The sequence below is a fragment of the Seriola aureovittata genome, chromosome 7 (assembly GCF_021018895.1).
Source record: "Seriola aureovittata isolate HTS-2021-v1 ecotype China chromosome 7, ASM2101889v1, whole genome shotgun sequence".
Taxonomy (NCBI): domain Eukaryota; kingdom Metazoa; phylum Chordata; class Actinopteri; order Carangiformes; family Carangidae; genus Seriola; species Seriola aureovittata.
Genome location: NC_079370.1, coordinates 16,993,925 through 17,017,212, shown reverse-complemented (window position 1 = coordinate 17,017,212; position 23,288 = coordinate 16,993,925). Strand labels below are relative to the sequence as shown.

Below are 23,288 nucleotides of genomic sequence, written 5' to 3'. Positions count from 1 at the left end.
AAAAACGTCATAGTATGGTAAGGTATCAAATGAAATAGTAATGTAAGGCATAAAAATGCCAAAAAACGTCAGTACAGTATGGGATAAAAATATCAAAAAAGGTCATAGTAGTATGGCATAAAATGTCAAAAAAAAATTATAGTATATTAAGGCATGAAAGGTCATAAAAACGTCACAGTAAGGTAACGCATCAAACGAAACAGTAATGTGAGGCATAAAAATGCCAAAAAACGTCATAGTATAGTATGGCATAAAAATGTCAAAAAACGTCATAGTATAGTATGGCATAAAATGCTAAAAAAAAATTATAGTATATTAAGGCATAAAAGGTCATAAAAACGTCATAGTAAGGTAACGTATCAAACGAAACAGTAATGTAAGGCATAAAAATGTCAAAAAAGGTCATAGTATAGTATGGCATAAAATGTCAAAAAAAAAAACCGATAGTATATTAAGGCATGAAAGGTCATAAAAACGTCATAGTATAGTAAAGTATCAAATGAAATAGTAATGTAAGGCACAAAAATGTCACAAAACGACATAGTACAGTATGGCATAAACCTCAAAAAAGGTCATAGTATAGTATGGCATAAAATGCCAAAAAAAATTATAGCATATTAAGGCATGAAATGTCATAAAAACTTCATAGTATGGTAAAGTATCAAATGAATTAGTAATGTAAGGCATAAAATTACAAAAAAAAACGTCATATTATAGTATGGCATAAAACGTCAAAAAAACATCATAGTATATTGAGGCATAAAAGGTCATAAAAACGTCATAGTAAGGTAACGCATCAAACGAAACAGTAATGTGAGGCATAAAAATTGCCAAAAAATGTCATAGTATAGTATGGCATAAAAATGTCACTAAACGTCATAGTATAGTACGGCATAAAATGCCCCAAAAAAGTTATAGTATATTAAGGCATAAAAGGTCATAAAAACTTCATAGTAAGGTAAGGTATCAAATGAAATAGTAATGTAAGGCATAGAAATGTCAAAAAACGTCATAGTATAGTATGGCATAAAAATGCCAAAAAACGTCATAATATAGTATGGCATAAAATGTCAAAAAATTACTATAGTATATTAAGGCATAAAAGGTCATTAAAACGTCATAGTAAGGTAACGCATCAAATGAAACAGTAATGTGAGGCATAAAAATATCAAAAAAGGTCATAGTATAGTATGGCATAAAATGTCAAAAAATGACTATAGTATATTAAGGCATAAAAGGTCATTAAAACGTCATAATAAGGTAACGCATGAAATGAAACAGTAATGTGAGGCATAAAAATGCCAAAAAACGTCATAGTATAGTATGGCATAAAAATATCAAAAAAGGTCATAGTATAGTATGGCATAAAATGTCAAAAAAAAAAACGATAGTATATTAAGGCATAAAAGGTCATAAAAATGTCACAGTATGGTAAGGCATCAAAGAACATAGTATAGTATGGCATAAAAATGTCAAAAAACAGCTTAATATAGTATGGCATAAAAATGCCAAAAAAAATTAAAGTATATTAAGGCATGAAAGGTTATAAAAACGTCATAGTATGGTAACGCATCAAACGAAACAGTAATGTGAGGCATAAAAATGCCAAAAAACGTCATAGTATAGTATGGCATAAAAATGTCAAAAAACGTCATAGTATAGTATGGCATAAAATGCTAAAAAAAAATTATAGTATATTAAGGCATAAAAGGTCATAAAAACGTCATAGTAAGGTAACGTATCAAACGAAACAGTAATGTAAGGCATAAAAATGTCAAAAAACAGCATAGTATAGTATGGCATAAAATGTCAAAAAAAAAACCGATAGTATATTAAGGCATGAAAGGTCATAAAAACGTCATAGTATGGTAAGGCATCAAAGAACATAGTATAGTAAGGCATAAAATGCCAAAAAACAGCTTAGTATAGTATGGCATAAAAATGTCAAAAAACGTCATAGTATAGTATGGCATAAAATGCCAAAGAAAAATTATAGTATATTAAGGCATGAAAGGTTATAAAAACGTCATAGTATGGTAAGGTATCAAATGAAATAGTAATGTAAGGCATAAAAATGCCAAAAAACGTCATAGTATAGTATGGCATAAAATGTCAAAAAATGACTATAGTATATTAAGGCACAAAAGGTCATTAAAACGTCATAATAAGGTAACGCATCAAACGAAACAGTAATGTGAGGCATAAAAATGCCAAAAAACGTCATAGTATAGTATGGCATAAAAATATAAAAAAAAAAAAACGATAGTATATTAAGGCATGAAAGGTCATAAAAACGTCACAGTATGGTAAGGAATCAAACAACATAGTATAGTAAGGCACAAAAATGACAAAAAACAGCATAGTATAGTATGGCATAAAACGTAAAAAAAACATCATAGTATATTGAGGCATAAAAGGTCATAAAAACGTCATAGTATGGTAAGGTATCAAATGAAATAGTAATGTAAGGCATAAAAATGCCAAAAAACGTCATAGTACAGTATGGCATAAAAATGTCAAAAAAGGTCATAGTAATGTAAGGCATAAAAGGTCATAAAAACGTCACAGTAAGGTAACGCATCAAACGAAACAGTAATGTGAGGCATAAAAATGTCACAAAACGTCATAGTATAGTATGGCATAAAACTTAAAAAAAACATCATAGTATATTGAGGCATAAAAGGTCATAAAAACGTCATAGTATGGTAAGGTATCAAATGAAATAGTAATGTAAGGCATAAAAATGCCAAAAAACGTCATAATATAGTATGGCATAAAATGTCAAAAAATTACTATAGTGTATTAAGGCATAAAAGGTCATTAAAACGTCAGAGTAAGGTAACGCATCAAATGAAACAGTAATGTGAGGCATAAAAATGCCAAAAAACGTCATAGTATAGTATGGCATAAAAATATCAAAAAAGGTCATAGTATAGTATGGCATAAAATGTCAAAAAAAAAAACGATAGTATATTAAGGCATAAAAGGTCATAAAAATGTCACAGTATGGTAAGGCATCAAAGAACATAGTATAGTATGGCATAAAAATGTCAAAAAACAGCTTAGTATAGTATGGCATAAAATGCCAAAAAAAAATTAAAGTATATTAAGGCATGAAAGGTTATAAAAACGTCATAGTATGGTAACGCATCAAACGAAACAGTAATGTGAGGCATAAAAATGCCAAAAAACGTCATAGTATAGTATGGCATAAAAATGTCAAAAAACGTCATAGTATAGTATGGCATAAAATGCTAAAAAAAAATTATAGTATATTAAGGCATAAAAGGTCATAAAAACGTCATAGTAAGGTAACGTATCAAACGAAACAGTAATGTAAGGCATAAAAATGTCAAAAAACAGCATAGTATAGTATGGCATAAAAATGTCAAAAAAGGTCATAGTATAGTATGGCATAAAATGTCAAAAAAAAAATCGATAGTATATTAAGGCATGAAAGGTCATAAAAACGTCATAGTATGGTAAGGCATCAAAGAACATAGTATAGTAAGGCATAAAAATGCCAAAAAACAGCTTAGTATAGTATGGCATAAAAATGTCAAAAAACGTCATAGTATAGTATGGCATAAAATGCCAAAGAAAAATTATAGTATATTAAGGCATAAAAGGTCATTAAAACGTCATAATAAGGTAACGCATCAAACGAAACAGTAATGTGAGGCATAAAAATGCCAAAAAACGTCATAATATAGTATGGCATAAAATGTCAAAAAATGACTATAGTATATTAAGGCATAAAAGGTCATTAAAACGTCATAATAAGGTAACGCATCAAACGAAACAGTAATGTGAGGCATAAAAATGCCAAAAAACGTCATAGTATAGTATGGCATAAAATGTCAAAAAAAAAAAAAACGATAGTATATTAAGGCATGAAAGGTCATAAAAACGTCACAGTATGGTAAGGAATCAAACAACATAGTATAGTAAGGCACAAAAATGACAAAAAACAGCATAGTATAGTATGGCATAAAATGTCAAAAAAAAATTATAGTATATTAAGGCATGAAAGGTCATAAAAACGTCATAGTATGGTAAGGTATCAAATGAAATAGTAATGTAAGGCATAAAAATGCCAAAAAACGTCATAGTACAGTATGGCATAAAAATGTCAAAAAAGGTCATAGTAATGTAAGGCATAAAAGGTCATAAAAACGTCACAGTAAGGTAACGCATCAAACGAAACAGTAATGTGAGGCATAAAAATGTCACAAAACGTCATAGTATAGTATGGCATAAAACTTAAAAAAAACATCATAGTATATTGAGGCATAAAAGGTCATAAAAACGTCACAGTAAGGTAAGGTATCAAATGAAATAGTAATGTAAGGCATAAAAATGTCAAAAAATGTCATAGTATAGTATGGCATAAAATGCCAAAAAAAAAAATTATAGTATATTAAGGCATGAAAGGTTATAAAAACGTCATAGTATGGTAAGGTATCAAATGAAATAGTAATGTAAGGCATAAAAATGCCAAAAAACGTCATAATATAGTATGGCATAAAATGTCAAAAAATTACTATAGTATATTAAGGCATAAAAGGTCATTAAAACGTCATAGTAAGGTAACGCATCAAACGAAACAGTAATGTGAGGCATAAAAATGCCAAAAAACGTCATAGTATAGTATGGCATCAAAATATCAAAAAAGGTCATAGTATAGTATGGCATAAAATGTCAAAAAAAAAAAAACGATAGTATATTAAGGCATGAAAGGTTATAAAAACGTCATAGTATGGTAAGGTATCAAATGAAATAGTAATGTAAGGCATAAAAATGCCAAAAAACGTCATAGTACAGTATGGCATAAAATGTCAAAAAATTACTATAGTATATTAAGGCATAAAAGGTCATTAAAACGTCATAGTAAGGTAACGCATCAAACGAAACAGTAATGTGAGGCATAAAAATGCCAAAAAACGTCATAGTATAGTATGGCATCAAAATATCAAAAAAGGTCATAGTATAGTATGGCATAAAATTTAAAAAAAAAAAAAACGATAGTATATTAAGGCATGAAAGGTTATAAAAACGTCATAGTATGGTAAGGTATCAAATGAAATAGTAATGTAAGGCATAAAAATGTCAAAAAACGTCATAGTATATTAAGGCATAAAAGGTCATAAAAACGTCACAGTATGGTAAGGAATCAAACAACATAGTATAGTAAGGCACAAAAATGACAAAAAACAGCATAGTATAGTATGGCATAAACAGTATATTAAGGCATAAAATGTCATTAAAATGTCATAGTTTAGTAAGGTATAAAATGTCATAGTATAATAAGGTATAAAATGTCATAAAAATGTTAAGGTATCAAACGTCATAGTATAGTAAGGCATAACAATGTCATAAAAACGTCATAATATGGTAAGGTATAAAGTGTCATAGTAAAATAAGGCATAAAAACGTCTTTGTATAGTAAGGTATAAAATGTCAAAAACATCACACTATAGTAAGGTATAAAATGTTAAAAATATTACAGTATAGTAAGGTATAAAATGTCAAAAACATAGTATAGTAAGGATAAAATGTCATAAAAACATCATAGTATAATAAGGCATAAAAATGTCATAGTATATTAAGGCATGAAATGTCATAAAAATGTAATAGTAAGGTATAAAGTGTCATAGTATAATAAGGCATAAAAATGTCACAGTATAATAAGGAATAAAGATGTCATAGTTTAGTAAGGCATGAAATGTCATAAAAATGTCATAGCATAGTCAGACATAAAGTCTTAGTATAGTAAGGCATAAAATATCAGTATAGTAAGTCATAAAAAAATGCCATAGTATAGGAAGACATAAAAAACGCCTAAGTATAGTAAGGCACAAAAACGTCATAGTAGAATAAGGGTAAAAAAAAGTCTAATAGTAATAGTATCATAGTATTGTGAGGCATATATCAAACAGGTTGTCGATATTTTCACACAAATAATATTGAAAAACATCTACCTCCATAATTTAAAGTTAATTTTTCATTTGTGGAATTTGTTTGTGTATTTGCAACTCTGTTTTATATTTGCAAGATATTTATGTGAATTTGCAAATACAGTTTTTGTATTTGTGGAAGGTCTTTCATATTTACAGATTACACATTTATACACAGATTGTTGATCACTTCACACAAATAATACTGAAACAAATCTACCTCCATAGACACTTTTCCAGCTGTTGGGTTGCGGTTTTGGAGGTAAAAAAAAATTAGTCTTGGAAACTGTTTTTCTCTTTTAGAAAAAGAAAATGCACACATACAGAGTAATTATTACAGCGAATTCAGCTCAAATACATATTTAGACATTCATATAAAATGTTTGGAAAGATGGAAAATGTGTCAGATCTCCATTTGTCTTTCTTTACACAAGAAAGCACAAATAAAGACTTCCAACACAGAAACAGAGGCACAACATGAGTGTTTGTAGTCAATAAAATATACCAAGAAAAGCATGCCTTGTGAGTAATATGGGGTCAAACATTTTTGAGGAGATTTCTTGGAGTAATATACACCTTTAACCTCTGCACACTTACAAAGTCACTAATTTCACTTTTAACAGTGTAATTGTGAGTAAAATTACATAAAAATGACTGCATCTTGTTTACATGCAAGAAAGTCCAAGAAAGTGGGAACAGTAATTCTGAAAAAATAAATGTGATATACATCTTTGGATTTTGTATGCAAACAATTCTGTAAAAAGGTTTGCACTGTTGAATCCTTCAAACAAAAACAGCCGTACTGACCAGTAAAAAAAGAACAGAGGTTATTTCATTTGGCTTGCTGTGAAAGTAAGAACACACTCCTCATACTGTATCTTTTAATCACAGCTTTCCTTTCAAGTGGTTAGGGAGGCAGTTTTTTCTCCTTGCAACAACAGACAAGACTCCTCTAAGTCAAGACTTAAAAAAAACATTATGACTGGAATCAATTCATATAAAATAAATCTGGTTTGATGGATGAAGTAATGTCTCATCCATCAGCTACTTTTAGCACATGATATATCTTCAGGATGACTTGTCACAAGCTGTTAGATGTGTAATGTCCTTGTGATGGCCCAAGACAATGGACACATTAAGCTTCAAGGTCATCATCAGCATGAATATTCAAGATGCCCAGTGTGTGTGTGTGTGTGTGTGTGTGTGTGTGTGTGTGTGTGTGTGTGTGTGTGTGTGTGTGTGTGTGTGTGTGTGTGTGTGAGACAGCATATTTTATTAGATCTGAATAAAGACAAACAGCTTCAGTCAGTGACACAGTTAACATCTTAATCCATCAGTGTGGACATGAATGTATAAACTTCACAGTGGAACAACTATAAAAGCCAGATTACTCTCCAGTTCTCTGAGAGCTTTATGAGAACAATAACCGCCTCAGAGCCGGCTGTCACTGTGAAAACAATATTTCAGTGGTTTATATTTAGAAAAGGTGGTTTATAAGATGGAAAGACTGGGCAGGGTTTGGACGGTTTAAGATGTTTATGTTAATAAATTAGCAAATAAAAAAAACACTGAATGTCCGAATTAATTCTTTAGTAGTTGGTTGCTTTGAACAAATTATTTTTGTGAAATGACAGAATATAATTAATGCTCGGTTGCAAAAGGACCAATCAAGACAAATTAGGTCTAAATAAACAACAAAAGAATGTTTTTGTAAAGTCTGGATATTTTGTGTTTGGAAATGATTCCAGTCAAAATGTCATTTTGTCTGCCAGAATTTGACATACTGTGTACACTGCATGTCTGCTTCTGTCTTCATTTGCCTACAGCAATGCTTCCCAAACTTCTTCTGTCTTAGCCCAAACAACTTTGGAAGCATGTGTCTCATTCATTCCTGTAATATTTTGTGTGTTTTGTGTCTAAAAGCTCACAGCAGTTGAGGCAAAGTTGAGCATGAATTTTTCAGAAGGCTCTCCTGCTTTATTGACAGTGGACTTAAGAGCGGGTTAGAGTTCTATGTGTTTCTGACATTTTTTTACTCCTTGTATTTTAGTATGCTGTATGCTCAAGGTATCACTTGGCATTCAACTGGTGTGAGAACATGTGTGTGTGTCTGGCTACATTCAATGTGGTAACCCAGACGACCTGTGTCGTCAGCAGAGTGTTTCTGCTGAGGCAACACTTTACTTGAGGTACCCCTGTTTAGCATTTACATGCAGTAGTCCATATCAACATTTAATGGAGAATGTATAACACAGTATAATGTAGATGTAAGCAGATTTTATATTATTATAAGTGTTTAATTTATTTGTCAATAACTATAACTCCACCTATGGGCACCCATAAAGATAATGAATGACAGTAGAGTAAAACACAAAATATATATTAATGTATTTGTAGAAGTTATATTTAAATTAATTATCATAAAAATGTCTATTTGTACCATTTATTAAATGTTTGTATACTGCTTGTAAATGCTAAATAAGGGGTGTTAAAGTAAAGTGTTACAGATAGCAGTTGAATGATGCTCACCTCCAACATTGTATCCCAGGCAGGAGTTCTGGTCACAGTATCCTGGTGGGCCAGCCGGTCCAGTGGCACCTGGATTCCCCGGCCTCCCCGCTGTCCCCGAGTTACCAGGCCGACCAGGTGGGCCCTGGCTGCCTGTCCGTCCTTCACCTGGCAGGCCTGAGGGTGGAGGAAATGTTTGTGTTAAAAGACGGGTGAGTGCACAAAGTCACGTCATCAATAAACATTCGGTAAAACGACTCTGGCAGTGACACCTGGTTAGAAGGGATAAAGGAAGACAGAGAAAAGGGAGGAAAATAAACTGAAAATGTGCCATCCAGAGTACATGCTGTCACCTCAGTAACACCTCTGCAATCTCCTCTAAATCCCCCCTCTCTGCTGCTGTAACAACATGACTTAAAAAAATTAGGGGGAAACAAACGTTTGCTTGTCATTTCCGGATAAGGGAGATGAACGTGAATGTCCTGAGGGCAGGAGCAAGAATAACAGCTCTTGGCTGATATTTAGCCAGAGGCTTCTGTTTGCTGTTTACACAGACTCCCTTCAGCAGTCAGCAGAAATATGAAATCAGTATTTTTGAGGGTTTCATTTGCTAAGTGCTAAAATTAACATCCCAAAAATATTCCAGAAAAGCAATGTGGATGAATACAGGAAGCTTTCCCCTACACCTTTCTTGCAGAAGATATTTCCCTTCTCATGCATTGAAGTTTGTGGATTTTTTAAAAAGTTATCTGATCACGGAAAAGTTTCCAGGGAGTTCTGTCAGCTTGTTCTGTGAGTATTGATCGCACAACAGTAAACAGAAAATCCCAGCCCTGAGGAGGACATATTTTCATAACACAAAACTCAAACTCCGCACAGGGAAAATCAATACAGAGAATTATATTCATGGTCCAAAACGTCTGCTTGCTTTTCTCAGACAGATTCAACAGAGAGTAAATCCAAAACGGATTAAATCTCTGTGTCATTTAATTCTATTGTTTAAATATTTGACATATTTTTGGTTTTGTTCAGGAGGACCACAATGAAAAACATTCGACATACAGTAGCTCCAGTGTGGTCACAAGCTGAAGACACCAAAAACAAAATGGTTAGAACTGAATAATTATCAGATTTTAAAAAGTTATCTGAGAATTGAGACTGCATTCAGTTCATTGTGCTTATCAAGCGCTCTCTCAGGACCATGTCTGTATCTTACCTGGAGGTCCGGATGGTCCTCGAGGTCCCTGACTCCCAACCCCTGGATTCCCCCTCTCTCCCTTCTCTCCTGACAGACCTGGAAGCACACACACAGTTTAAGAGATCCTCATTTAGGTGAAAGTCACATCTCACTTTTATACTTTTACTCCACCACATTTCAGAGGGAAATATTGTATTTTAACTACATTTATGTGACAGCTTTAGTTACTTGTTATTTTTCAGATTAAGGTTTTACATAAAAAAAACATGTGAAAGCTTATAAAATAAAACCGTTTTAGAAATGTAAACCTTTTTTACTCATGACTCCTTCAGATGTCCATTTGTTATCAGACATGTTCCCTTAAACGTCACATGGTTTAATATAATAACCGTTAAAGGCCAAACGAGGTCAAATTATCCAATATTCCATAAAAAGCAAAGATATAGGAAGAGTCCAAAATAGGAATATGAATTTGTGATGTTCGTGACCCCTCAGAATTTCTTGCGACTCTTTGGAGGGGCCTAAATCCTCGGCTAAAAACCACTGGACTAAACTACCTGTAAATAAAGTAAAAAAAAAAGAAAAAAAAAAAAAGATGGTCCACTTCAACCAGCTGCAAAAGTGAAATGCGACGTCTGAACTGATGTATCAGTATTAACATCTAATAATGTCATGTATAATAATATGTCCATCACAGAAGTTTTCTGCAGACTGAGTACTTTTACTTTTAATACTTTGTAAGTTTGAATGCAGGACTTTCACTTGTAATGAAGTATCATTGCACCACTGTGCAATCCCATCATCTATATTACACTGCAAATCGCAATTGTAGAAAATGTGCTGGATAAATTGAGCTGGGATGATCAATCTAATAAAATGTATGATAAACCCAGAGCCGGCTCTGTGCTGCTGTCCAGTAGTGCAGCTGTTAGAATGACCTAATGGAATATTTTCTTCGTTCACTCTTATATTAGAGAACCACATAAAACTGTGATCTACAGATTTTCTGTCCTGCTGCTTTTATGACTGTTTTCATCAGTTGTATCGGTAAAGAGGAACTAAGCACAATGAAGCTGAGGAGAAAACATTTTCAGCACCTCAAATGAAAATTTATTCTCTACAGTGATGACATCGTCTCTCTCTGTTGAAGACAATATTTCATATGGAATCTAGTTTGTTAATTGACCCTCTTCCGACCCAAAGCACAGCTTTGTTCCTGATTCTTGTATCAGCCCTACATGGACCATCTGCGATAGTAGCAACATACAGTATGTAATTTTCTTACATGAAGCATACATCTTCTGTAATATTTGGCGGACTCTGGTTTCAGTTCAGCCTGTAAAACAGTAATGTAATGTGTGAGAGTGTGTGTGTGTGTGTGTGTGTGTGTGTGTGTGTGTGTGTGTGTGTGTTGTGTCTGGCTGCAGATCATAAATGTTATTGGGGAGAATCAAAGGTCTGAACTGTGGAAGAGGACGTAACCATGCTGGACATTTCCTGACAGAAGTTCAACTGCTCTCAGCTTTCCTAACTCTGTGTGTGTGTGCAGGCTCATCCAGTGTGTGGTTCATCAGTGTGGGTTGCATGTTTTAGTGATGAAGACGGAGCCTCATAAAGGCTGTTTCTCGTCCAAGGGCTCGTGGCAGGGGAATGACCTCATGGATATTGGAGTTACTGTCTTCTGATGTGAACTGACCCTCACTGTGAGTTTGTCTGGTGAGTCAAAAAGCAAGCCAAACCATGAAATAAAGCAAACAAGCAGGCAGGTTGAAGCTCACACTGGAGAAATGAACAATTTGTCTATTCTTTTCACAATAAAAGCCCCTAGCTGACAAGGAAAATGCACCACTTTACATACATAATGCATGTAATTATTTTTCAACCACACCACTCTCACCAGCTGGACGCTCCTGTTCAACATACAGATTTATCACAAAACCACAGGTTTAGACAGTCATATCACAAAAAATACCTTTATCCAAATAACTGGCTCTGGCCGAGGAGGTACCTTTTATTATGTGCCATTTATTCAAGACACAGCAACAGGAAAAGTAGAGATGGAAGTGAAAATGAAATTTTGCTGATGCTGACTCAAGTGACATCCTTTAAGGCAATTTATCAGACTTCACTCAGCTCCCTCTGGAGCCACAAAAAGCTTTATACAACTTTTCCACATACGCTGTTGTACTCCAAGACTTATAATTAGATTTAATGTGTAAAATCAGTGGAGTTAGATAAAGAGATTTCAACTTCCTTTTCATTTGTAAGGTATGACAGAAGACCCAAAGGTTGAGGTGTCTTGGTATTCAAAGAGTTTAAGGCGCAGACCATGATCCGCAACCACTCTGTAATAAAGGCATAAATTGCCTTAAAAAGGGTTCATTGATGTTTTTCTAAAACAAAAGACTTACTGCGTATTATATTTTTTCCATATATTATTAGTGATTCTAGTGCAGAGGAAGATTTTTTCACAGTTTTTGAGAATCACCAGCTCACTGCAGTGAGGTCTGACTAATAAACACCCAGGTGTCTTCCCCTCTTTCACTGCTAATATAAACATTAGCATGTAGTTAAAGTGTCTTGACACAACCCAGACAGTGAAGGACTGATGGTGGACTGTGATCACTCTGTGTATTACAGAGAATTTAAGATTTATATAGATGGATATTGCAAAGTGTATTTTCTTGTCAGTCTTGGCCTGGACGCATGTTGTCCTGTCCGTTACATAATCCCATCTTTACTCATAAACACATCTTCCTCTCTCACCTCTCTCCCCAGGTCTTCCGTTCTGGCCACTGGTACCAGGGAAGCCGGGTCTGCCGGACGGACCTTGCTCTCCCTGAGGTCCTGGGGCACCTCTCCTTCCCGGCTCCCCTGGTGGTCCGGGTACTGTTCGGACCGACACCGCAGACTGGACGGGGATCTGGTTCAGTATAGAGTTATAACGAGACAAGTGGCCTGCAAGAGAGGGAAAATGGTTTGAAATGATGTCATTTACCATTTGGGTGTCTTGGGACAGTTTTTTTTTTGTTCGTTTTTTTAGTTTTGGGTGTTGTTTAATCCCAAATCAGATCTAATAATATAATTAAACTTGCGAGAAGAGGTCAGACACATGTTGAACAAAGTCTCATGCTCATGTTAATGTGTAAACACCACTGATCACTCACTCTGGATGAGTTGTTCACACACTTGCCGTGCGATGGCTCGAACAGCAGCTTGGGATTGCACATCACCCTTAGGAATAAACAAGACACAAAGAGCTGTTAGGACCCAACCACACAGTAGACTGATACTACTTTTCTATTTGAGCAACCACGGGAAAATAAACTTCCAGACCAGTGGTTGATAAATTGGTGGGTGTGTGTTTTGTGGGTATTTTTATGAGCACACTCCACCTTTATTCCACATGCTGACGCCCCTTATATTTATATTGGCTAAAACAGATAGCTGAGAGCAAAGCAGAGGCTATCTATAAATTACACAATAAAAATTATACAATATAAATCAAAATTTAATCAGATAAAGATCTGGGCATAACTCTGTTGAGTTTGACTGTGCCTCCACTAAATTTTAAATCAACATTTTTACTGCAGTTGAAAGGAACAGTGGGAAAAGTATCAACAAATGCATCAAACTGAACTGCTGCTGTCTCTATTTGACAGTGTTAAGACCCCGTCTGGTCAGGATTTCAAAGGGATAGGTCGCCCACTGCAAAAAGCTTTATATGACTTAGTATGTGGTACAGTAATGGTAGGGAAGGACCTAAATGTCTTTATGGCCATCTGCACTGCCTTAGACCGAGTAGAACTGTTCTGGTCATACAGAACAGTTCTACTCGGTCTAAGGCAGTGTGACAGAGGTGGTGATTCTTTGGACTGAACTATCTAGCCTTACTATATATTCAACTTAGGATCTAGTGCCTTGAAACTGCAGTTGGAACTGAGTTGATAACCTGAAAGGTTTCCAACTTTTGTGCTTTTCGGATATAAGTGTAACTGGATCCTTAAATCCATTTAAAAAGAGGTACTGTACTTGACATGAGAGGTAAACTGTAAGTAAAAGTTGTGTAATTTCTTCTGTGGCTTTGAAGGAGCTTTCCAAAAATAAAAAAAAATAATGTCATCTCATAAAAGACGCTACTGAGATGCATTAGGAAATGTAGGATCCAGTGTTTACAAGAGACTAAAGTCAGGATCTCTCAGCCACTGTTGCTTTGACCACTCTTTCTTTAAACGTGTCTTTGACAAGTTCTCCAGCTCTATAGAAGTGCAACACTAAATCACAGATATACACCTTCAAAATAATCCATAGAAAAGATACTGATTTTTAGCTATTCAGTTGGCACTAGACCCTTATTGTTAAATCTGTCATTTGAGTTGGGATTTGTGCTTTAAGACATTAAAGCTCACTTGGTCACATCTCTAATATAAGATGTTTGTGTGGTAACAGTCAAAAGTACAGTTGCTTAAATCAAAGTGCTCTCACTGCTTAACCAGTATTTATAATGAATTCAACAGCTGGTAGTCTCCTCTTTTGCTCTGTAATCATCATCATCATTCAGTCATTTGATGCGACATCTATTACTGTAAATGTATATAAGAATACATCAGGAAAAAAGCTTTACAAAAAAATGTTTACTTTTCCCCTGTGCAGTTATTACTGTCTGAAACACTCGGTCTGTGACTCTTTCTAACCAGCTTTATTCAAAACTGGACAACCCCCCCACAAATGTACAACACAGAGGAGAAAATCCTTTCATGTATTTTTTTCCTAAGTCTTTCATGTTGAGCCCTGCACCGAAAATTAACTGCAGGTAGGTACAAATGTCCCCAACAGTTGATAAAAATGAAGCAGAGACAGAAATTATAGGTTTGATTCAAGTTGGCAAGTTGCGTGTCTCTCAAGCCCTCGGCAGTGATGGCCTCGCTACTGTGTCAGCAAAAATAGCTCCACTGCAAATCTGAACCATGAACACTGATTTGATTTGGTTTGCTCTAAACGAGGTTGAGGGAGCGAAGAGAGAGAAATAAAGTGAATGTTTGTGCAAAAGACGAACGAGAAACAGTAAACGTGTACTGGAAAGTAATTGGTTTCTTCAAAACAAGGGTGTGGAGTATTAGTGAGAAATTGTCGGCATTTTACTTCAGTGAAATAACAATATTTCCACAGTAAAATGGAGCAGTAAAACTTGATTTGCTCTAAACAGTGGTTGAGGTGTGTGTGTGGAATGACTTACTCTTTCTCCCTTATCCCCTTTGCTACCAGCAGGGCCCTGGAACATAAAAGCACAGGAGGAGAATAAACATTCGACTGGGATGTCTACTCAGAAAAAGCCATGCTCATCTCACTCTCTCCTTTAATGCCTCCCCATCTCTCTTTACCATTTTCCATACCTCTTCAAACACACAACCTTTCAATACTCTGATCTGACAGCTGGTATAACTAAATGCATTTAAATGTTGACAATGTGTGTCCAGGTTCTTTGTGTCATAAAGACTACACACAAGCCAGTGTGCCCACAAACAAAGCACAATGTCTGCGCCTTGGATGGGTTTGCTTACTGCTACTGCCAACACCGTAAAGCTGACAGATGCATATCTGATCATCACACACACACACACACACACACACACACACACACGCACACACACACACACGCACGCACACACGAACACACCAATATGCCAAGCACATAAAGCCTGTGCATGCATATCAGACAGTAATGCATTATAATCCAGAGGCAAATAAAAGACAAATACTTCCTGTCCATAGAACCATGTGCTGATATGATAAATATCAGTTTGATGTTGTTACAGCTTTTGAATAAAGCTTTGTTTATCTTGGGGGAAACATGTCCTTGACCACTGACTGACTGTGTGTGTGTTGGTGGATAGAGAAAATGTGTGTGTAGCTCTGGCATATCATATGCATATTATATTGCAGATGATAGAAAGCCTGTGCCAACATTTGACACAGCCTTTGAATTGGAGCGCAGGTCTCCACAATAAAAGTCTTCTACTGGATCTCCTTTGTGTGTCAGTCTGGATCTCTTGAGTCTTAGTGGGCACATAAATGTCTGCTGTCTTATCAGGGTGACATGGAAAAACAAAATCAAACTGTGATGGAGCCAAAGTAAGTATCGTGGCATCAGAAAGAGCGACATTCTCTCTCATAAAAATCTGATTTCTGTTATTATTTTATCAAAACTATCTTCCCACAGTGCCCTGTATATGTATAGTCTGTCCAAAGTACAGAGTAGATGTTTTCTCTATCAAAATGTTTTACAGTTTATCCACAGAGGGAAGTACATTTATGATGACTTTCGTCTTCCACAGCCCTTCAATGTGGAATGATAAAACGGTCAAACATTGTTATTTTTTTCTTTTGTAACTGGCGAACATAAGGCAGCTCACTACCAAGTCAAGCAAGATAAATTAAAAAACCCTCAGGTGGTTGACTCATTGGAAAAGAACATTCAGAAGCAGTATTTTGTCCAGGATAGACACACACTTGGACTCATAGCCACACACCCAGGACATCACCAAGTGCTGCGACAACCTGACCGATTATGAGGCCAGCTGTTCAATACAGAGGTATGCACATCTGTTGACAACAGCGGTGAGTTTTGGGATAATTATGGGTCAAAGAAAAAGCAGGTAAACTAAAGTTTATAATCCAAAAAAACCTAATCAAAGTTGGTTTTAGCTGCTACATCCGTCACATCTGGCTCATCACGACTATGACAGCTTGGACCAGTTGACTAGAGATTTTAGATTTTGCAAAGACCTGTACAATAATATAAAAATAAAAAATGTTTTGTCCTGTTCTGTGTGTTGTCCACAAAGTTTCATGAATATTGATCTTGATAGATAGAGCATAACATTTCCAGATGTATTATGTCGTTCCGAAACAGAAAAGTTTGGTTCCACATTAGATGCCAGCACATCAAGTCAAGGATTTGACAGCGCTTGAAGTCCTGCTGCTGAATCTTTACGCTCTATCTGGCCTCAGGTGGTATAAATCCACTGTCCTTCAACATATTTCTCAGTGTAGAAGCACTTTTGTGCCCACACCACCAAAACTGTTAGGAACAACTTCCTCAAGGTTTCTTAAGGTCACCTGCGACACGAAGCAAAATGTTATATTTCCCTGCAGATTAAATGGTTGCTATTCCTGATAAAAAACCACTTGTTTAAAAGGGGAAAATGTTCTTTTGCGGCAGCAACCTGGAGACGGGTTGAGGGGAGGAGAACAAGAACTGAATCAGCAACTTACAGCTGAGGTAAAGTTTAAAACTTAAACTCTAAGTAGTTTTTGTTGTTTTGTTTTTTTCCTTCTGAAATAATTCATTTATTTCTCTATTTCTCTTTATTTTTCTAGATTGATGTACTGGAGTCCGACTCCATAATATAAAAAATGTTCCACATGTTCCTGTATTCTGAAAACAATGTGTGTCCGACAAACCTTTCAAAAACTAATACAAATTAAAATTCCAAAACAACTTTAGTATTAGTAGTTTAATAGATTAAAACTCCATATTCTGTTGCAGTCATGCATTAGCTGCATTCACATGGGGGATTTGTGTCTGTTGAAGTCTCAGAGATGAGGCAGATGTGATCTCTCATTGGTTTTTTTTTTTGGCTTGTGTGTGTGTGCTTGTGTGTGTGTGTGTGTGTGTGTGTGTGTGTGTGTGTGTGTGTGGGAGAGGGGGAAGAGTGTGTCGGTAGGTGATTTATAGCTCCCCCTCTATGAGCCAAACTTTGCTGCTGGCCTGCAGAGCTGACCTGAGACTAGATTAGCTGTCACCAACATCACAGTATCATCTGTTCCTGTTAGCATTACACAAAGTTTGGAATCCAGCATCTCCTCCGCATCCTTTTCTGGGCTTGTCTTGTGTCACTTGCACATCTTTCTTCTTCTTTTGCTGGACTAACTAAAGCATGACTCATCAGACATTTTTTTAACATTTTGATTTTCAAATGAGTATTTATTATTTCTTAAAAGGTCACCTCATGAGACAAGCATACTAAGATTTGTCTTTTGGATAATCTATACAGATCAACCTTGTTAGCAATTCTAAATAAAGAGTAAATGATAGCTGTTTTTAAGACTTGAGTCCAACACTAACAGGCTGGTTCCGATTAGGAGAAGCAGAGAAAGAAAAAACAAACAAAATGTGCAAAGTATGAGCACCTTGTCAGTGTTGGAACCAAACCACAATGTTATTTATATTTAAGCAAACCTGTAATGCTACGTGATGCAGCTCTGTTACTGTTGCTCCCTGTAAGTTTAGGGAGGCATGATGGGAGAAACACACCCAAAGACATGCAATCAGAAGGAGAAGAGGAGGGAAGAAGAGTAAGTAGTGGAGAGGTCATGTCCGCCTTGTTTCATTGCTGATTTGGATAAGATATGTCAGACTCAGAGACAGGATGTGTGAGAGTAGTTCACAATCAACAACAGAGGTTTCATCATAACAGGTCAAATCAAACACACATTTAAAGTCCTAAACCTTTTTGTGTGAGGGTTAATTAGTTTGTTAATTTGTGGTTCAGGTCAGGTCACAGTAACACAATACCAGTGTTAGTCTGTTACAATAATTTTTCTAGCCTACACAGCCATAGCAACATCACATGTATTTGAATGCAGTGTTAGTGTCTCAAGCAAATTCTGTATCCAAGATATTTTCATATCAATCTTAGCAAAACAAAAAATGAAAACATTTCCACTCACAGGAAGCCCTTGATCTCCTTGGGACCCTGCTGGCCCACCTGATCCTGGAGCTCCAGGTGCACCTGGGGTTCCCTGAGAGAAAGACAGTTAATCGGAGAAAGAGACAGAGATGGAGTAGGAAGGTGACATAAAGCAGAAGGATCAGTCAGTCCATGTGTGAGGGTGAGCTGCCAGGAAAATGATGCTGAGAACATAAAAACAAAAGAGACTCACAACGGGTCCAGGAGGTCCTTGTCGTCCCTGTGGTCCGCTATTTCCCGGCAAACCCTGTAAGAGCGACAGTGAAATAAACTCGGTATATTAAATATTATGTGCACTTTCATTATTGTAGGTTGAATTTTGTTTTGCACAAACCCTTTCTAGGAGGCCTGAGGAATTTCCTGTAAGTCACCAAACTAAACTGACTGTATTATTTTCTAATACAGTTCATATACAGATTACTGACGGAAACCAAACTCAGTAGCTGTTGAGTTACTGCGACTTCTGCTGGTGGTCATCCAACCTCAATCTGCCAACAACTGCCTCGAATCAAAAGTCTGGTTTTACTTTTCGACAGATTGTACAAAACACAGGTGCATTCCTCCTGACTGTAAGGCTTTTCACAATAAGATTGTTGACTTTTACATAATCTCTATTTTAGCTGCCTCAAGGTGTGTAAAAACATCTCTGCCCTTTAATGTCTTCTCCATGACGCTGTGGTTTTAAAAGAACACGTGAAAAAGAAATTGCGGCTTTCCCTTTAGAAGGAACATTCATACCTATGAAAATTCTGTAGGCCAGGTTTCTGAATGTATGACATATAATAACATGATATATAATAACATGATGATGGTTTTGTTGTGTCTTCATATTTATGGGTCATTCAGATTGAACAAATTCATTGCTATTAATACACAGCTTGGAAATTGAACACAGCATCACATTGCCCTGGAAAACAGTTTAACCTGAGGTTCAGCTAATCCTCTCATTTTTGCTTGGATGTCTGTCGTACTTTGTGGTCGCACACTGAGGCTGATGCCCTTTCAACATGGACACTCCTTATATGGTTCTCAATATAGCCTGAGTGAGGGCACAAGTCATGAAATGAAAACAATAAAATGACTTAAAAGAAACAATATGAAACAACTGAGGATACAATGTGGTAGATAAAATGTTACTGAAATTGTGGAAGGTGGAAAAATGTAAAAGATAAATGAAACAGTCCATGTGGTGCAGTTGACTCTTTGATTTCTTGGCACGTATACTAGATATATTATGTGTTGCTTATGCAGTTTCTACACCAGTTCGGTAAACAAAAAGAGGGATGATGTACTGCATCTGCGAGCGAGGTGTAACATCCTAAACGATCGCCAAAACACCAACTGTATCCTCTTTGTTAAATCCTCATGAGAAACTTTACCTTCCAAATGAATATAACCATACCAAGTGTTTGACTGCACAACAGAATCTGTCTTCACTACACAATAACATAAGCATGAGTGCCTTTGAAAACCTCAGCCAGTGTGTGACATCAGAAAACTCCTCAGCGAGTCACTCAGGAGTCACACAGTAAACACTGGTCAGCCCACTAATGGCACTCTGGAGGAGGCAGAAGTTCCAACCAATATTCAAGTGTCATCACGTCACAAACTTTTTTACTTTGAAGTGCTTTCAGACTGAGCTCAACCACATCTGGAACAAGAAGACATAAGTCTTGAGACAAAATAAGTTCAATAAATTTCCTGCTGTGAACCAAACAAGCATTTGATGTGACACTGGGACAGGAGTCCGCCTGGTGACACACTATAAACACTCCCCAGTAAATCACACCAAAAGCTCCAGTACTGGAAGTATTTTAGACATGTAGTTTATCGATCGAGTGCTGGATCATAATGCAATGTCAAAATTACACACACATGCCATAAATACTGACTATCCACACTTTGTTAAACTTTCTCTGTTTGAGGTTCAAATAAGAAATTGTGTCCTGAGCCTTCTTTCACAGGAGTCAGACTCATGAAAAAATGCATCACTGCTGTTATATTTTGGAAGCCATGCAGCAACCGGTTTATGGTCTGACCTATAGTCTAAGAAATTGGGGCAAGGCTAATCTAATTCAGAGGTTTGTATGCATGCAGAAATACCCACAAACAGTGTAAAGGTTCTCTCTGTGTAACCTCTATTAACAAAACTAAACTTTCTTTGCAAAGGGCTTTGACGTGAGCTTGAATGTTCAAGTCCATCTGTGATGAGAACTGTACCTTCTCTCTGTTGAATGATTTACAAGTCAGCAGTATATCCTCAAGTTTTTACAAGCCTAGATGTTGGGGAAAACCTAGATCTAGTCAGTACGGTCCTGAGTTGAAAAAATTCTGTAATGCAAGCATAAGTGACACAATAAAGATTTATAGCTTTCCTTGATCCATTTCACAGTGATATAGACTAACTAAGTACCTAGGAGACAGTTACTGTTGTTTCAACTGATCTAACTGGCTGGTACTCTACAGTCTTGGCCAGACTTGTGTTCTTTTTTCCCTCCACGACAGGCTGTTTTTGGCTTGTATACACCTCACAAAAAGTTTTGTATGGTTTTTATGCCCAGTGGACTCTTGCTGATAAGTTTTAATGTGAATCAAAGGGCTATCTATGTTCCCTCTTCTCCTTTCAACAAATCAGATGATACAGACAAGTGGCTGGGTTAAATCCCCATCATGTGGCAATCCCCAAGAAGCAGCACAAGCACCAGGGATTTTCAAAAGCTGCTTGTTCATAATTATTGTTCAACTGGCTATATTCTATATCTATTCTATATCACTGTCAAATGAATAGCAGTAAAAGCAGAAACTGCTGTAGCATTGTAGCATTGATAACCTCTTGTGAATCAATTCTTATCAGTATTCACAGCTCCCCCTTCCCAACTGCTTTCAATGCATCAAGGAAAAAAAAAGAAAGGAATTCAGTCCCAGCACACTGCGGGAGGCTTCAGTGTGTGACGTTAACTGCAGTGATAAAAGTACTGATTTGAGATGTTTCCTGTCTCGTATGGAAACTAAATTATAATTAGCTCTTTGCGATTCTACAAACATACACGTTATGCTTTTTTCATCCTCGTAGTCTCTACAATAATTACAAATATAAAATAGACAGCAGATCTGTGGCATCTTGATGAAATATGAATGTGGGAGGCCCGACATAATCAGTGCTGCAAAGGGGACACGGTTCCCAATTGACAGCAGCTAAAATTGTTCCCTGATTAGTAATTTCACATGATTACACTCAATAATTACATTAGTAAGCATGCACTGTATTCTGTGATACGGAATTTGAAGACGACTGTATTCAGTTAAATACAAAGTATGGCTTAATGAATTGTGACATTAAAGCACTGAGGTTTAGTGTGTTTAAAATTGTAAAAAGTTTTGTTTTCCTTACAACTGGTGTAACTTTTTGCTTTGGTTTATCTGTAACAGAGAATGTGAGAACCCCATTTACACCAACTCGGAGCTCAAGTATGTAAATAAAGACTCACCAAATGTCCAGCAATAAAAAACAAAATATGTGAAAAGGATGTGTGTGGTAATGTACGGTAATAAAGATCAGCTTGAAGATTTAGGTTGGTAGGATTCAGTCTGCATTTTCACCATTGCTCTAACTGTTAAACACCACCCGCTACAATAAAAATACTACAAGTTGTAGCTTGAAAAGAGTTTAATCAACTGGCAGGTTAATCTAGGAGACACAGTACGTTTCCTACTTTGACAAGTCTGCTGTGAAAAATGCGTACTGACTTGATGTTTTTAAATCAAAGTTTGAAGTCTTGCCATTTACTCAAATACATTCAGTGTTCTTGGAGCCAGCCTGTAGCAGCTAGTAGCAGAACTCATTTTCATATCCACATTTTAGACAGATCTGCTGCAGCCTCAGTGTTCAGATATGGTGGTTGCTAATTTGTGCAAATCTGTTAACAACGGTACGATGATATGTACACTCTTTATATTAGTTCCTTTAAACAAGAAAAACTGGATGGTACATTAGGCCATTATATATTAGGCATCAAACTGACCATTGGTGATGAAGTTATCTACATTAACTCCTGTATCAAAAACATAATAGAAATGAACCATGTTGACAGGATTCAGTCAGAGTGGAGAGTTTTGTTTTCCTCCAAAGAGCTGAGAACCTCTACTATGGCTAATAAACAGTCACTTTTGCCTTTAACCTCAAGACTTCACCGTGTGTGCTTGTTTTTTTAGTACCTGCTGCTTACAGATGTAATATCAGATGTACCTATGCCTTGAACTCTAATTCCATATGAGGCAAGTTCCTAACCCTAAAAGGGAGAAGTATTTGGGAGACGGCATTTTGGTTGCTAAGATGAAGTTTATCTGACTCATTCTCAGGCCATGTTCCAGTCTATACGTTTACTGGTGAGTCAGCCTGTTTCACTCCCTAGAAAACAGATATCAAAATTGTGATGGACAGAAAAAAAAACAGACAAACAAAACATTGGTTACTATGTCTGTTATAGTCATGCACCAGTAATAAAAATAAATAAATAATGAGCACACTGCAGCTTAAAAGCAACAAATGAAAAAGTCCCAATGGAAAGCAGATAAGACTTTAACACGGATGTCATTTCGCAGTGTAGTAGCTGTTATTGGCAACTTTAATTAAACCAATATAAGATTTTGAATGAATCTTTTCCTTTCCTTTTAACTCAGAATCTATCTAGCAATGTGAGAGGAAACTCTAGCCACAGGAAAGCACATGACGAGCCTGAGAACTATGTATGACTTCTTCTGAAACCCACCACAGAGGGGAGCGTCTAGACTCCTGTCAGCCAGCGAAGAGGCAGCAGATAGATTATGTGTAAAGTCTTTCACCTCGCCAGAAGCAAGGCCAGGACAAAACTC

The 23,288-nt window shown here is 36.1% G+C and overlaps 1 protein-coding gene across 4 annotated transcripts in view; it reads right to left on the bottom strand.

Annotated features, from left to right (window-relative positions):
- LOC130172017 (collagen alpha-1(XIV) chain-like) overlaps positions 1-23,288 on the bottom strand; it is a 140,662-nt gene that overhangs the window by 5,515 nt on the left and 111,859 nt on the right. For all 4 annotated transcript variants that reach the window (XR_008828221.1, XM_056380408.1, XM_056380407.1 and 1 more), the window contains 7 exons: positions 18,610-18,663; positions 18,397-18,468; positions 14,900-14,935; positions 12,831-12,897; positions 12,430-12,621; positions 9,682-9,759; positions 8,487-8,642 (listed from right to left, as the gene is read on the bottom strand). Coding sequence is in view for 3 of the 4 variants with exons in the window: in XM_056380408.1 (XP_056236383.1) it covers positions 8,487-8,642; positions 9,682-9,759; positions 12,430-12,621; positions 12,831-12,897; positions 14,900-14,935; positions 18,397-18,468; positions 18,610-18,663 (655 nt within the window). In the remaining variant the exon portion in view is untranslated. The remainder of the gene's footprint in view (positions 1-8,486; positions 8,643-9,681; positions 9,760-12,429; positions 12,622-12,830; positions 12,898-14,899; positions 14,936-18,396; positions 18,469-18,609; positions 18,664-23,288) is intronic.